General features: G+C 36.7%; 3 protein-coding genes across 6 annotated transcripts in view; 2 read left to right on the plus strand and 1 right to left on the minus strand.

Moving 5' to 3' along the window:
* The window catches only part of LOC146557575 (MAM domain-containing glycosylphosphatidylinositol anchor protein 2), a 201,752-nt gene that overhangs the window by 147,119 nt on the left and 40,241 nt on the right, over positions 1 to 14,392 (minus strand). The gene's annotated exons all lie outside the window — the stretch shown is intronic.
* LOC146557576 (low choriolytic enzyme-like) lies at positions 1,087 to 6,171 on the plus strand. The gene is made up of 9 exons (XM_085245802.1): positions 1,087 to 1,108; positions 4,295 to 4,435; positions 4,606 to 4,624; positions 4,744 to 4,791; positions 4,938 to 5,087; positions 5,174 to 5,291; positions 5,579 to 5,757; positions 5,847 to 5,928; positions 6,036 to 6,171. The coding sequence occupies exons 2-9, from the start codon at positions 4,364 to 4,366 to the stop codon at positions 6,169 to 6,171; spliced, it is 804 nt and encodes a 267-aa protein (XP_085101928.1). The 5' UTR covers positions 1,087 to 1,108; positions 4,295 to 4,363.
* LOC146557577 (low choriolytic enzyme-like) lies at positions 9,678 to 11,906 on the plus strand. 2 transcript variants are annotated; one of them, XM_085245803.1, is made up of 8 exons: positions 9,678 to 9,749; positions 9,920 to 9,938; positions 10,058 to 10,105; positions 10,209 to 10,358; positions 10,445 to 10,562; positions 11,314 to 11,492; positions 11,582 to 11,663; positions 11,771 to 11,906. In XM_085245803.1, exons 1-8 carry the CDS (start codon positions 9,678 to 9,680, stop codon positions 11,904 to 11,906), a joined length of 804 nt encoding a protein of 267 aa, XP_085101929.1. The 2 variants fall into 2 exon arrangements, with proteins under 2 accessions (XP_085101929.1, XP_085101930.1); XM_085245804.1 differs by lacking the exon at positions 9,920 to 9,938 and having other exon boundaries at positions 9,678 to 9,741; positions 10,019 to 10,105.

Raw genomic sequence — 14,392 nt, forward strand, 5'->3', positions numbered from 1 at the left:
GTCTCTCAATTGACACCTTCACCACTGGCACATCAAGACCAACATGGACCTTACAACAAGAGTTTCTCTTCTGCTGCTGCTTCTGGGCCTCATCATGACCATGTAAGGAAATACTAACTAAAAACTAAACCTGCTTGTAAATGCTGTTTTTAATAGATGTCGCATCTCCCATAACATTGGCGCCTATCGTTATCTGTAACACAACATTATAAACGACTATCTATATTTTTTTCTGTATTATTTTCACAGGCTCATGCTGGTCACAATGGTAAGTGACCAAATCTGGTTTTGCCTCGTTGTAGCTCCATATAACTAACTGTGTCACATTCTCACTTTTCTCATTGTAAAAACACGGCTGTAACCATCCTCAGGATGAACAATGGTGAGTATCCAATCATTATATTGGAGAAAAACAGCGCTTTCTTATTTTGTCAATTGCCTAAAAAGTCATTCTTTCGTGTATTTTTATAGGATCGACAGAGTTTCTGGTGGAAGGAGATATACTCCTCCTGAAAAACATGAAATGCCCAAAGAAGATAGGAATATTGTAGTTTCAGTCACATGTAAATAAATAGATTTTGTCTAAAAGTACTGCAAATTATAAACTATAACGCTTTAATTTTTCCAAGTACTACAGCAACCATGTAGTCTGTTAGAATATTCCTTATCACTAGCTAATAGTAAAGAAGCATTCACAGACTGGATGATAAGACAAATTTCACTGCCTTCTATACATTATTTTCTCTACTTTTGTTTACTGTTTACATTTTTAGCTGTTCCTCTTTGCTGGGTCGTATCGGAGAAATGCAGGTGGTGTCACTGCAGAGGTTTGGCTGCGTCCAGCATGGCATCACCCAGAGTTGCTGCATGCACTTGGTTTCTACCATGAACACACTCGAAGCGACCGTGACCAGTACATCAGAGTCAACTGGCAAAACATCATAAAAGGTAAAAATCTCAAATGATGATTAATTGAAATCGGATTCATTGCTTAATCTTTTCAATTTATTGGTGTTTCTTCTACAGATTATTACATTGACTTCTATAAGAAGGACTCTTACAATCTCAACACTAAATATGATTACTCCTCTGTCATGCACTATGGAAGGTAAGGCTCAACAAAAACACAATCTTAAGTCAAATGTATTAAATGTAAATCTCTTTCACAGAAATATATTCTAATTAATCGGGTTTTGCAATTCTTCCTAATTATAGGACTGCCTTCGGAATTACTCCACAGTCAGAAACATTAACTCCCACCCCCAAAAATTGTGATGATTTGTGAAATAACATTTTGAAGTTTCAGTTCTACCATGATGGTCATCAATTGGGGTGGGGGGGTGCACACTCAAAATTTATCTTATAAAACCTTATTTAAAAAATGATAGTGCTAATTAGTGCAAAGTAACATAAAAATAACATGTCACAATTTAACAAAAACTATGCCACCGAGAAATAAAATAAAGCTAAATATGATGCTGGAAAGAATTTACAGCTTTGGGTTTTCTGAAGGTTATTCTCCACCTAAGAAAACTGCAGATGTGTAAAAACAAAGAAAGAAAAGCAGATTTTTTTGTGGGCTCCACTAGGCTGACATCCAGCTGAATGAGATCTACCTCTTCTTGCAGTTGCAAAGCATTAGAAATAAAGCTCAACCGAATGGATGGGTCATACATCATTGAACATTACTCGTGCTGTGCTTTGACTCCAAAACTCAAATTGGATTACCTGTGCACCCACGCGGATCCTCCAAGTGGACAGGCACAGGCATGTAGCTGGCACATACACACCGAGACGCACGTGTTCAAAATGCTTCATGCAAACATTGTAAAATATACAAATACATTGAATTTGACGTACATGGAGTTCACACATAAAACAGAAGCTCGAGTTTGTAGCACTGTTTCTCTCTAACACACACACCGTGTAATTTTCCCTCACTGATAATAAATGCCACATTATTGTGATGTACAGCAGAGGACCACGTCATTTAAAGGTTGCTGTGATGGAATCTCTTCAAAAGCGCCAGTCCTGTCATGCAAAATCAGACCCTGAAACTGTTTATGGCGCCAGAAAGCTAGACAGTACCTCTTCTTTCCTGTAAACAACAGTCTGGAGGATGATGATCTATTAGTGAGGATTTAATAAATGTAAATACTCTTGCGCTAAACAATTCATTTCTGCATTCTGAGGTTTTAGAAAATAGTTTTTTTTGCTCATTGTAGTCTGATAAACAAGGCCCAGACTTCATGAGATAATCACTGTTGTGCCAGAAGAGCTTGATTAATGAATACAGGAAATTATAGCGAGTAATTGAAGAAATGATATTATTTGAAACAACACATTTTAACACAACAACCAGTTACAGCCAGAATAAAATAAAAAAGTAAATGTGCATTTTATTATGAAATGGACTGATGGAATGTGTAGCACTTAAGTTATTAGTGATCAACCTCATAGGGGGTTAAAACAAAAAGGAGCTTTGTTCTGATACCAGCAGTAAAATGAGCTGCTCTTTTGGCATAAATAGGGTGTTCTGTGTGGAAGGAAAAAAACTGCATCGTAGGTGGTTACAGCAATGTAGCTCCAAACTAAAGCAATAATCATCTGATTTCTGTTTCCTCAGCAAACAGAAATCAAGTAATAATCATGGTTTTTATTTCAAAATTACACTTGATTGCCTTTACTCAAAATTCATACAATTAATCTAAGAAATAGTGATATTAGAAGATGGTATAACCAAGATTTTTCTTGAAGTGTAAATAGAAGAACCTGAACCAGCAAATAAATGCTCATCCATGCATTGTCTTAACTGCTTTCTCAATTGGGGCATGATGGCTGTCACAGGCCAAAAGGTGGGGTATACTCTGGACAGATCACTTCTCACAGGGCTAACACAGAATGACAGACAACCATTCCCACTGATATTCTCAGCCATAGCCTTTTTAAATTCAATTCAACTCAATTCAACTATATTTATATTGCGCTAAATCACAAAAACATTGGCTGCTTTATATTGTAAGGTAAACAAAAATAAAGAGAAAAAAGAGAAAACCCCAACAATCACATGACCCCCTATGAGCAAGAGCACTGGTGAGAGTGGAAACAAAAAATCCCTTTTACCAGGAATAACATGGATATCTGCCATGACCGTTTGGGACAGGAATCACCAGGTGACATAACATGCATGCCTTTCAACTGTGGGAGGAACTCTTAATACCTGAGGTACCCCTGAGCAAGGTACCATCCCTACACACTGCTCCCCGGGCGCCTGCTTAGTGGGCTGCCCACTGCTTCACAGAGTGAATGGGTCAAATGCAGAGAAAAACAAGTAATTTCCCCATGGGGATCAATAAAGTATCCATTATTATTATTATTATTATTATTATTATTATTATTTAGGCACATGTAAGTGAGAACATGTAAACTTCACACAGAAAGGCCCAGCAAAGCCAACAGATGTAAACACAGGATCGTTTTGCCGGGAGGCTGCAATGCTCAACATTGCACCACTGTGCTGCCTACAAGACAAATATATATGTTTTCATAGAGCTCAACCTCCCACGGCTGATGTTACTAAGCATTCATGTCCAGTATATCTCTCCCTCTGCAGCATAAACAATGCACTTTTTACAGTTCTATATTCCCATTAACATTAACCAATCTGTCAAAAAGCGCACATTTTAGTCAAACTGATGTGTAATTACTGTTCTTAAAACTTACGAAAACATTTATCAAATCAGGGGTGTAACTGTCATACATTTATTATTATAAATTATTCTCTGGAATATATTATTGCTGCAAAAGAAGATAGAGATCAAAATGCAATTCAGCTTCTGTTGAAGGTGGTGAACAAGTACAGGTAAAGACTTTACCTGACTCACAGACGCTCTACTAGTAGCTCTACTTCTAAACACACACACCGCAGCCTGTTTGCAGCCAGGTTATTAAAGGTTTAAAAAACGTAAAGGCAGCGCCTTCAAAGTGTTTACATTGTATGAATCCACTGTTATATTTTCATTTTTCAGATATTGCTTTGGGGCATAAACTTTGGGCTGTATTTTCCCAAGACAATCTCCTGCTGGTTAAAAAAGCCTTATGCTAAGCAAGTCGACACCAGCCTGTGGTCACTATAATCCCCCCAGAATAAAATTATCAGTGTGGAAACAGTGGGAAATGCTGGACAGGGCAGCTATGTGTCTAAGGCAAAGCCTTCTGAACCCCTACCATTAATCTCTGTACACAGACACACCTGGACACCTTGCATATAAGCTCACACCTGACTGGGTTTTAGCATCACTTCGTTGGAAGACAAGTGAAGTTCCTGAAGTAACACCTTGACGATCAGCATCTTTGGACCAAAATGGACCTGACAACAACAGTTTCTCTTCTTCTGCTGCTGCTTCTGGGCCTCTGTAATGCTCATCATGACCATGTAATTAATTAATTAAAAAGTAAAATTGCTTGTTAATACTGCATTTACCACATGATGCATCTCCCATAACATTGGTGATTATCTTTATCTGTAACGTAGCATTCAACACATTAAATCCAACAACATTAATTACAATACAAGTGAAATTTGTTTCTATCTCCTGTTCACAGGATCATGCTGGTCAGAATGGTAAGTGAACAAATCTGGGTTAACAAATTTTGAGCTCTGTATAACTAACTGTGTCATATTGTCACTTTTCTCACTGTAACAACAACGTAGTATGACTTCTGATTTTCTTGCATTCATAGAGATCTCTGGGGAGGACATTACCACAACCATCCTCAGAATGAACAATGGTGAGCCTTTAGTCATTATATTACAAGGGGGGGGGGTAATACCTTTTCTCATTATCAGTGTCAAATTTCTATGTTGAGTAAAGTAACTTACTTTTTAGAGAAAAACAGCACTTGGTTGAAAAGTCATTCTATCATTATTTCAATAGGATCTACAGATTTTCTGGTGGAAGGAGACATACTCATTCCAAGAACCAGAAATGCTTTGAAGTGCGCAAATAAGCAATACTCCTGTCGATGGCCAAAGTCTCTCACATCTGGGACTGTTAACGTTCCTTACATTCTAAGTGATAAATATGGTGGGTTTAACTGTGGTGCATGTTACAGCACAAACATTCATCTAGTGAAACACTTACGTCACTGATTAAGTTATTCACAACTGTAGATAATGGTGAGAAGAAGACCATTTTAGATGCCATGAAGGGCTTTGAAACAGCAACCTGTGTTCGCTTCATTCCACGCAGAACAGAGACTGCGTACCTAAGTATTGAACCAAAATATGGGTAAGTTATTTACTACAGCACTACTTGAAACAAAATACACTGCATGGAAATCACAGAAAATGACTGCATATGCAGTGAAAAAACAAACAGTAAATAATTTATTTTCTTAAGTATGTTCATTTAAATAATTTGTGTAAAGGAGATGTTGTAAAGTTGAGAACAGTTTCATTTAACTATCAGATCAGATTTGGTCAAAGTTTCACTCGATACATGTTAAACATCAGACTAATGTCAGCTGTCTTCCTCTGACGATCATCTCTGGCTTCTTATACTGTTTACATTTTTAGCTGTTCCTCTTTGCTGGGTCGTGTTGGAGACAAGCAGGTGGTGTCACTGCAGAGGTTTGGCTGTGTCCAGCATGGTATCATCCAGCATGAGTTGCTGCATGCACTTGGTTTCTACCATGAACACACTCGAAGCGACCGCGACCAGTACATCAGAGTCAACTGGCAAAACATCATAAAATGTAAAACTCTCAAAGCCTCAATGATGACTAATTGAAATAAGACTGTTCTGTTGCTTTGTCTTTTTAATTTATTTGTCTTTCTCCCACAGATTTTTTCAACAATTTTGACAAGATGGACACCGATAATCTCAACACTAGATATGCTTACTCCTCTGTCATGCACTATGGAAGGTAAGCCTGAACAAAAACACAATCTGAAGTCAAATGTACTAAGTGTAATTGTGTTGCACAGAAACAAATTCTGTTTAATCGCCTCTTGCAATTCTTCCTAATTATAGGACTGCGTTCGGAATTACTCCACAGTCAGAAACATTAACTCCCATCCCCGATCCCAACGTTCCCATCGGCCAGATTGTTGGCATGTCTGACATCGACATTCTCAGGGTCAACATACTTTACCAGTGCAAGAACTAAACAGGAAGAAAATATTAAAAGCATTATAATAAAGCATTGTGACATCTCCAGTTGTTTCTGAGTTTTGTGTTGTGATTGACATTCACATAATAAGAAAGGCTATTCCATATCACATATTGTTAAACTTGGTTGAATTTATTTTATTTTGCTAGTTTGACTTCTTATGGGAAATGAATAAAGCTAAATGTGATGCTGGAAAAGTCTTAAAGCTTACGTTTTCTAAAGGTTATTCTCTGCCAAGTGCAGATGTGTGAAGTAAAAGATCAAATTGGATTACCTGTGTACCCAGGTAGATCCCCCGAAGTGGACAGGCATTGATATCCAGGTGGCACATATACACAGAAAAGTACTTATATATGTTCAAAATGCTTCATGCAAACATTGGAAAATATACAAATACGTTGAATTTGAAGTACACATAAACAGATGCCAGAGTTTGCAGCACCATTTCTCTCTAACACACACAGTGTAATTTTTCCCCACTGATAATAAATGTCACATCATTGTGATGTACAGCACAGGACCACATCAGTGTTGGGCTTGGATATGTCATCACTGCTGTTTGGTGTTCAGGAACAAGGTGCCAGAAGTTCTCTTTTTGTCCACTTCTTCCATTTACTACTACACCTCCCAGAAATGATGAAGTCAAAGTGAAATAAAAAAAAAAAATTGACTTATTATTTAGAGCTGGATCCATGGACTGTTGCATTTGTCAATAAACTGGAAGAAAAACATGTTTAAATTCCTCCGGTCTAAATTGGAGTTCAGAATCTGTTTTTGGAATAATGTAAAACCAAAATCAAGAAAACACTTTTCTTACACTGGAGAAGCGAAATCAAGAGAATTGATTCATTTTTTCTTGACTGGCAAGAATAAGAGTTTCACTTCTATTCTGATGCTGTATATTGTACCAAAACCTGTGTAAAACGTATACAAATGCAATCCTCTCCAGTTAATATGTAATGTGGCTTATTTAATTACATCAGACGTTTGCTTTCTGTACAGCTGCTTTTCATTCTTTTTATTTTCCTCAAAATTTAGAAAACACTGACTTGTCACTAGTTAAGATGAAGCTGTCCTGTGCTGTTTATAAATCAAACCTATTCAACCTGTTAACTATCTATTACTATAGAATTAACAGATTAATGAAAAATATGCTTGGTTTATTCAAATGCATGATGATAACCAATGTGTTGGTTTGGAAACTAACTTGAATTTTCACTTTTGCTGTTTTGGTCATCAGCTTCTTTTTTTCTGTTTTGTTTTGTTTAGTCATCTAAGAAACCGGCAATTACCGGAAAGTAACCAAAAAATAAAATGCAAGAATTTCCCAGATTATATGTCTCAGACTTCTTGGATGGGCTGTACAATAAACCATGCACCAATACCTTTGTTACCTTTTGATATCAAAATTATGAAATTATATTTATTTTTATTTTTACTGTAGCTCCTATAATAGTGCCTGGAAATGCTGTTGATGAACAAAAAGAAGAAAACATTCATTTACCTAAGTTGAGTAAGTTGAATAAGCCATGTTCAAATATTTTCTCATGTTTTTGAACAAGTTTGTTTTCCTGATAACTGCAAGGTTTAAGCTAGTGATTCAGATTCAGCTGATGTGATGTCTAGCACTTACTAGCATGCAGCTACAACTGCCTGTGTTAGCTTCTCCCTATCAAATTGCAAACTTTAATAGAGCTTAAATGGGTGAGTTATGAATTGTTTGTTGCAGCCGAAGGCATTAGACATAAAGACCTGTGGTTCCGCTTTTGCTGGTATAACACTGGACATTTTGATGTATGATTCTATGGGAACTGATTTCTATTAGAGGCCTAACACACAGTGTAAGACAACCGTTCACACTGATATTCACACCCACATCCTGTTTAAAATTACCAAGTGGCCTCACATGCACACCTTTGGACTGTGGGAGGAAGTCTTCATACCTGGCATTTAGGCACAGGGATAATGTTTAAAGTTCACGCAGAGAGGCCCCAGCCACCCAACAGATTCAAACACAGGATCTTCTTGCTGTGAGACTACAGTGCTTACCACTGCACCACTGTGCTGCCCACAAAACAAATAAATATGTTTTCAGAGAGCTCAACTAACCACAGCGGATGTTACTCAGTATTCATCTACAGTAGAGGTGTCAAATATAAGGTACTGGACCAATAGTAAGCCCTCTGCCTTTGGAAAATGTGAAGAAGGACATAAACTTTGGGCTGTATTTTCCTAAATTTTACAGCTTGTCCTAATGATAAAGACCTCCCTTCTTATGGAGCAAAGTAATGAAGTAAAGTTCCGAAAAGGTCCTGTTTTTTTCACAGATGACAAAATAAATGTCTGGGTTTTTTGGGTTTTTTTTGCTTGTTTTGATTTGTTTTTTTGACAAAATAAATACATAAATTAAATAGGACCTTTTCTGGGAATTAACAAAAACATTCTGCTTTATGATGAAAGGACAATCTGGCCAATGAGCTACCAGGACTTTTTCTGTAATTTTACACTTTTGTTTCTTATGATTTTAGCCCAAAGACTCTGAAAACAGATTTCGTTCATTAACAACAGCAGCATTTGCTTATCATTAAGAAAAAAAAATGAAACTGCTTTTTGTTATATTAAAGTATCTTGAGGTTTAAATACGTTCTTTACACCGACAGAAAGATGAATTTCACTTGTCCCAATGTGAAATGAGTTTAACATCCCTAAGCTGCAGTACATCTCCCCCTCTACAAAAAAAAACAGCACACCTTTCACTGCACCATATTTCTATTAACATTATAATAGTGGTTCTATTTTCATGTTAATCTGTCAAAAGCTGCACATTTTAGTTGAACTGATCTCTAAATACTATTTTTAAAACTTACTAAAATATTTGTTTAAAACAGCGGTGCAACTATCATAAAAATTATTCTCTGGAATATATTTTTGCTGCAAAAGAAGATAGAGATCAAAACCCATTTCAGCTTCTGTTGAAGGTGGTGAACAACTACACAATCCTGACATCCCCTGACTCACAGACGCTCTTCAATTGTCTATGTAGTGCGACTTCTACACAAACATACCCCAGCCTGTTTGCAATCAGGTTATTAATGGTTTAAAAAAATACTACTTAAAGGCAACGCCTGCAAACTCTTTACATTGCATGATTCCACTGTTATATTTGTTATTTTTAAGATAATGCTTTGGGGCAGGGTCACATCTCCCAAGACAATCTCCTGCTGGTTAAAAAAGCCTTATGCTAAGCAAGTTGACACCAGCCTGTGGTCACTCTAATCCCCCCAGAATAAAAGTATTAGTGTGGAAACAGTGGGAAATGCTGGACAGGGCAGCTATGTGTCTAAGGCAAAGCCTTCTGAACCCCTATCACTAATCTCGGTACACAGACACACCTGGACACCTTGCATATAAGTTCATCCCCGACTGGGTTTTAGCATCACTTCGTTGGAAGACAAGTGAAGTTCCTGAAGTGACACCTTGACGATCAGCATCTTTGGACCAAAATGGACCTGACAACAACAGTTTCTCTTCTTCTGCTGCTGCTTCTGGGCCTCTGTAATGCTCATCATGACCATGTAATTAATTAATTAAAAAGTAGAATTGCTTGTTAATACTGCATTTACCACATGATGCATCTCCCATAACATTGGTGATTATCTTTATCTGTAACGTAGCATTCAACACATTAAATCCAACAACATTAATTACAATACAAGTGAAATTTGTTTCTATCTTCTGTTCACAGGATCATGCTGGTCAGAATGGTAAATGAACAAATCTTGGTTCATCTCTTTGCAGCTCTGTATAACTAACTGTGTCACATTGTCACTTTTCTCACTGTAACAACAAAGCTGTATGACTTCTGATTTTCTTGCATTCATAGAGATCTCTGGGGAGGACATTACCACAACCATCCTCAGAATGAACAATGGTGAGTCTTTAGTCATTATATTACAAGAGGGGGGGGGAATACCTTGTCTCATTATCAGTGTCAAATGATAGAATGAAAAGTCATTCTATCATTATTTCAATAGGATCTACAGATTTTCTGGTGGAAGGAGACATACTCATTCCAAGAACCAGAAATGCTTTGAAGTGCGCAAATAAGCAATACTCCTGTCGATGGCCAAAGTCTCTCACATCTGGGACTGTTGACGTTCCTTACATTCTAAGTGATAAATATGGTGGGTTTAACTGTGGTGCATGTTACAGCACAAACATTCATCTAGTGAAACACTTACGTCACTGATTAAGTTATTCACAACTGTAGATAATGGTGAGAAGAAGACCATTTTAGATGCCATGAAGGGCTTTGAAACAGCAACCTGTGTTCGCTTCATTCCATGGACGTCAGAGACCGCGTACCTAAGTATTGAACCAAAATATGGGTAAGTTATTTACTACAGCACTACTTGAAACAAAATACACTGCATGGAAATCACAGAAAATGACTGCATATGCAGTGAAATTGAAAAAACAAACAGTAAATAATTTATTTTTTTAAGTATGTTCATTTAAATAATTTGTGTAAAGGAGATGTTGTAAAGTTGGGAACAGTTTCATTACCAGATGAGAGTTCTCATACAGTCCCACACTTTGGCTTGTTAAGCAATAAAACCATCTGGTTGAGGTTAGCAATCACTGTGGTTTCAGCTAAATAAAAATAGATACACTGTGTCTAAATTTAGGATAAATTACTGTTCTTACATCAGACTTGAAACTTTACATAAATAATCCCTTCATTTTTACAGCTACTGCATAATGCATATTGGTAGAAGAAACAAATATTGTGAACATTTATGGCAATTCTAAACATAACTTTGTAGTATTAGCTATTTGCCAATATGTTGTATCAGCATTTGTAACAAAAGTAAGGAAGAGGCACAAACCAGCCGATCCGTGCAGAGTCAGGCACAGCGTAAAAGAGTAATATACAATTTGGTGTAACACTAAAAACTTTAAAAACAATTTTAAACTGTATTGCCATGTTTGTCAAACAGTGGAAAGTTACTTTTTCAGTTCAACTTTTTTTTCCTTAGTTGTTCAAACTTTCACTCGATACATGTTAAACATCAGACTAATGTCAGCTGTCTTCCTCTGACGATCATCTCTGGCTTCTTGTACTGTTTACATTTTTAGCTGTTTCCCTTTGCTGGGTCGTGTTGGAGACAAGCAGGTGGTGTCACTGCAGAGGTTTGGCTGTGTCCAGCATGGTATCATCCAGCATGAGTTGCTGCATGCACTTGGTTTCTACCATGAACACACTCGAAGCGACCGCGACCAGTACATCAGAGTCAACTGGCAAAACATCATAAAAGGTAAAAATCTCAAAGCCTCAATGATGACTAATTGAAATAAGACTGTTCTGATGCTTGGTCTTTTTAATTTATTTGTCTTTCTCCCACAGATTTTTTCAACAATTTTGACAAGATGGACACCGATAATCTCAACACTAGATATGATTACTCCTCTGTCATGCACTATGGAAGGTAAGCCTGAACAAAAACACAATCTGAAGTCAAATGTACTAAGTGTAATTGTGTTGCACAGAAACAAATTCTGTTTAATCGCCTCTTGCAATTCTTCCTAATTATAGGACTGCGTTCGGAATTACTCCACAGTCAGAAACATTAACTCCCATCCCCGATCCCAACGTTCCCATCGGCCAGATTGTTGGCATGTCTGACATCGACATTCTCAGGGTCAACATACTTTACCAGTGCAAGAAGTAAACAGGAAGAAAATATTAAAAGCATTATAATAAAGCATTGTGACATCTCCAGTTGTTTCTGAGTTTTCTGTTGTGATTGACATTCACATAATAAGAAAGGCTATTCCATATGAATTCAACCATATTTTTAAACTTTCCTGCCTTCATTCATTTTCATTTATTTCTTTTTGGTAGTTTTACCTTTTATGGAAGATAAATCAATAAATCCTCAGACAATTTTTTTCATCATATATGAATTATGCCTGGAAAGAAAGGTCCTTACCATGCATAATTCTCCATTACAAGTGGTATCATAACCTAAATTAGCAATATTCAGCCACCACATGTCATCCAGACATACTGTATAAACAATATAAATGCAAACTGGTAGAGCGTCTCAGGACACACTTTGAATGAACTATTAATTCTGAAAGCTAGTAGATAATCAGAACTTATCTTTCTAAAGAAGAAGTCATACTGACTTGTTGTACCAGTGCCGTCTACGGCATCTGCTATAAGATATTAACAGTTTACTCCCACTAACACAGGTGTAACTCATAAATATACATTTTTTGATTCTGTTCTGTTCAATGTGTCACAGTTAACTCAGTGTGAGCATGTATAATACCACAGCCCCAGGCCACAAATGAAAAAAGAAAAAATAACGAACCTGGCTCACTTAGCAATGACAGCCAAAACGAACATATGCTTCACAATAGGGCTGTACAATAATCACATTTTAATCTCAATCATAAATTTCACTTATGAAACAAAATGCAAAAGCAGTCCCACACCACCTGATGATGATGTTCCTTACCATCGCTAACAGCAATATGACGAATGCACAAAGGCCAAGAAACACAGTCAAGTGTTTGATAACGTCAGTCCTCCAGCATCAACTCAGACGTCGATAAAACTAAGCCTGCACAGCACCTCAGCATATCAGACCAGCTCACAGAGATGGACCAAAATCACCATTTGGCCAAAGATATATTTCCATTAAAAATGTTGAGTAATGAAGGCTTCAGGAAAAAACAGGAAAAAACCCTATGCTATCCCCTTGTGATATTTTTTCAAAGTAAAATTACCTGCATTATATGCAAAATATAGCACAGAAGCGAACCAGAGAGGGATCTCCCAGCTGTTGAGTACCTTGCTATGAACTTTTATTATTCATTATAACCATTTTGGCCATAATCATGCATTATCCTTTTTCACACAAAAGAAGCAAGGTTGCAGGTTGAATCAACTTTAGGCAAGTATTTCAAACTGAGGCCACAGACTGACACGCCATTATTTTCCACAGACTCTGTTTCAGTTTGTGGAGGTAGCAGTGTCCAAACTAAACAGTACTGTTCACAAGCTGCTCATTTGCAAATAAGTTAATTGCTTAGTGTGTGACAAACAAATGACGGAGTGACAAAAACAGCTGACTGTCCAATCCCACTAAACATTGGAGGTCAGATAAACATGCAGATCATCTCTATATTGGGTCCGTGGGTCCACGACCAATTCTATGAAACATCCAGACTAGGTCCACAATTTGGACATCAATATGATGGTCAACATTTTCACTTTTGACTGGGTAATTTTTTTGGACGTCATGCGGATGTCTATGACAGGTGCAGGGAATTTACATGATTAATAAGTGTAATTTTTTTAATTTACAAATATCAAGATTGTTTTTTCAACATGATACATATGAATATTGATTATTTATAAACAAACACAATTTAATATGTGTTATGCAGATTATCCACCAAATCTCCAGAGTAAAAAAAAGCAAGAGGAAAGCAAGGGTGACTAGAATTTCAAAATAAGAGCATGTGGAGTCCAGTAGAATATTCTCAGGAGAGAATCTCAGCTCAATATGTTGTCATTTTTCTCAGGTTGATGAAAAGTAAAAAAAAAAAAAAATAAAATAAAAATAAAATAATGACTGCTGCAACTAGTCAACAACATAATAATATTTGGGGAGCCCTCCAAAGTATATTTTTCACTAATCATCATGAGTAGTACACCAGTAATAAAAGACTGCAGGTCAAATTATCTTGAATGTATCAACAAAGATAACTTTGTAAATGAAAATAAATATTTACATTAATTTACAAACAACTTTGTATGTGCAATAAAATTCTGTTAACAAAATAACTTAATTTTTTTCCCTGAGTGTATCTTCTCATATTTTTAGTGCCATTTACTAAGGAAATAAAGTAGGGAAACAGTGGCAAAAAACAAAGAAATGAATTTAATTAGATACAAAAAAGACTGACAGGTAAATATGTGGCAATATCTTCATAATTGAGTTCATTTCCATTTTGGTTCATAGTAATTAAGTTTGGGATTTGCACATTTGCGAAGACCTTGTTTTATCTGAGTGAATCAGTACTGCAGTACACGCAGCAAGCCAAAATTCACAAGCTGACTCTCTGTGGAAAGGCACAGATGTGGTAGTACACAAGATAAACCCCTCTCCTTCTACTCCCTAACCCTGCAGAGAATTTTTTT

This window comes from Mchenga conophoros, linkage group LG15, assembly GCF_057382185.1.
Source record: "Mchenga conophoros isolate Kocher_MC1m ecotype Shallow Benthic linkage group LG15, M_conophoros_male_GT1.1, whole genome shotgun sequence".
In the NCBI taxonomy this organism is placed as follows: Eukaryota; Metazoa; Chordata; class Actinopteri; order Cichliformes; family Cichlidae; genus Mchenga; species Mchenga conophoros.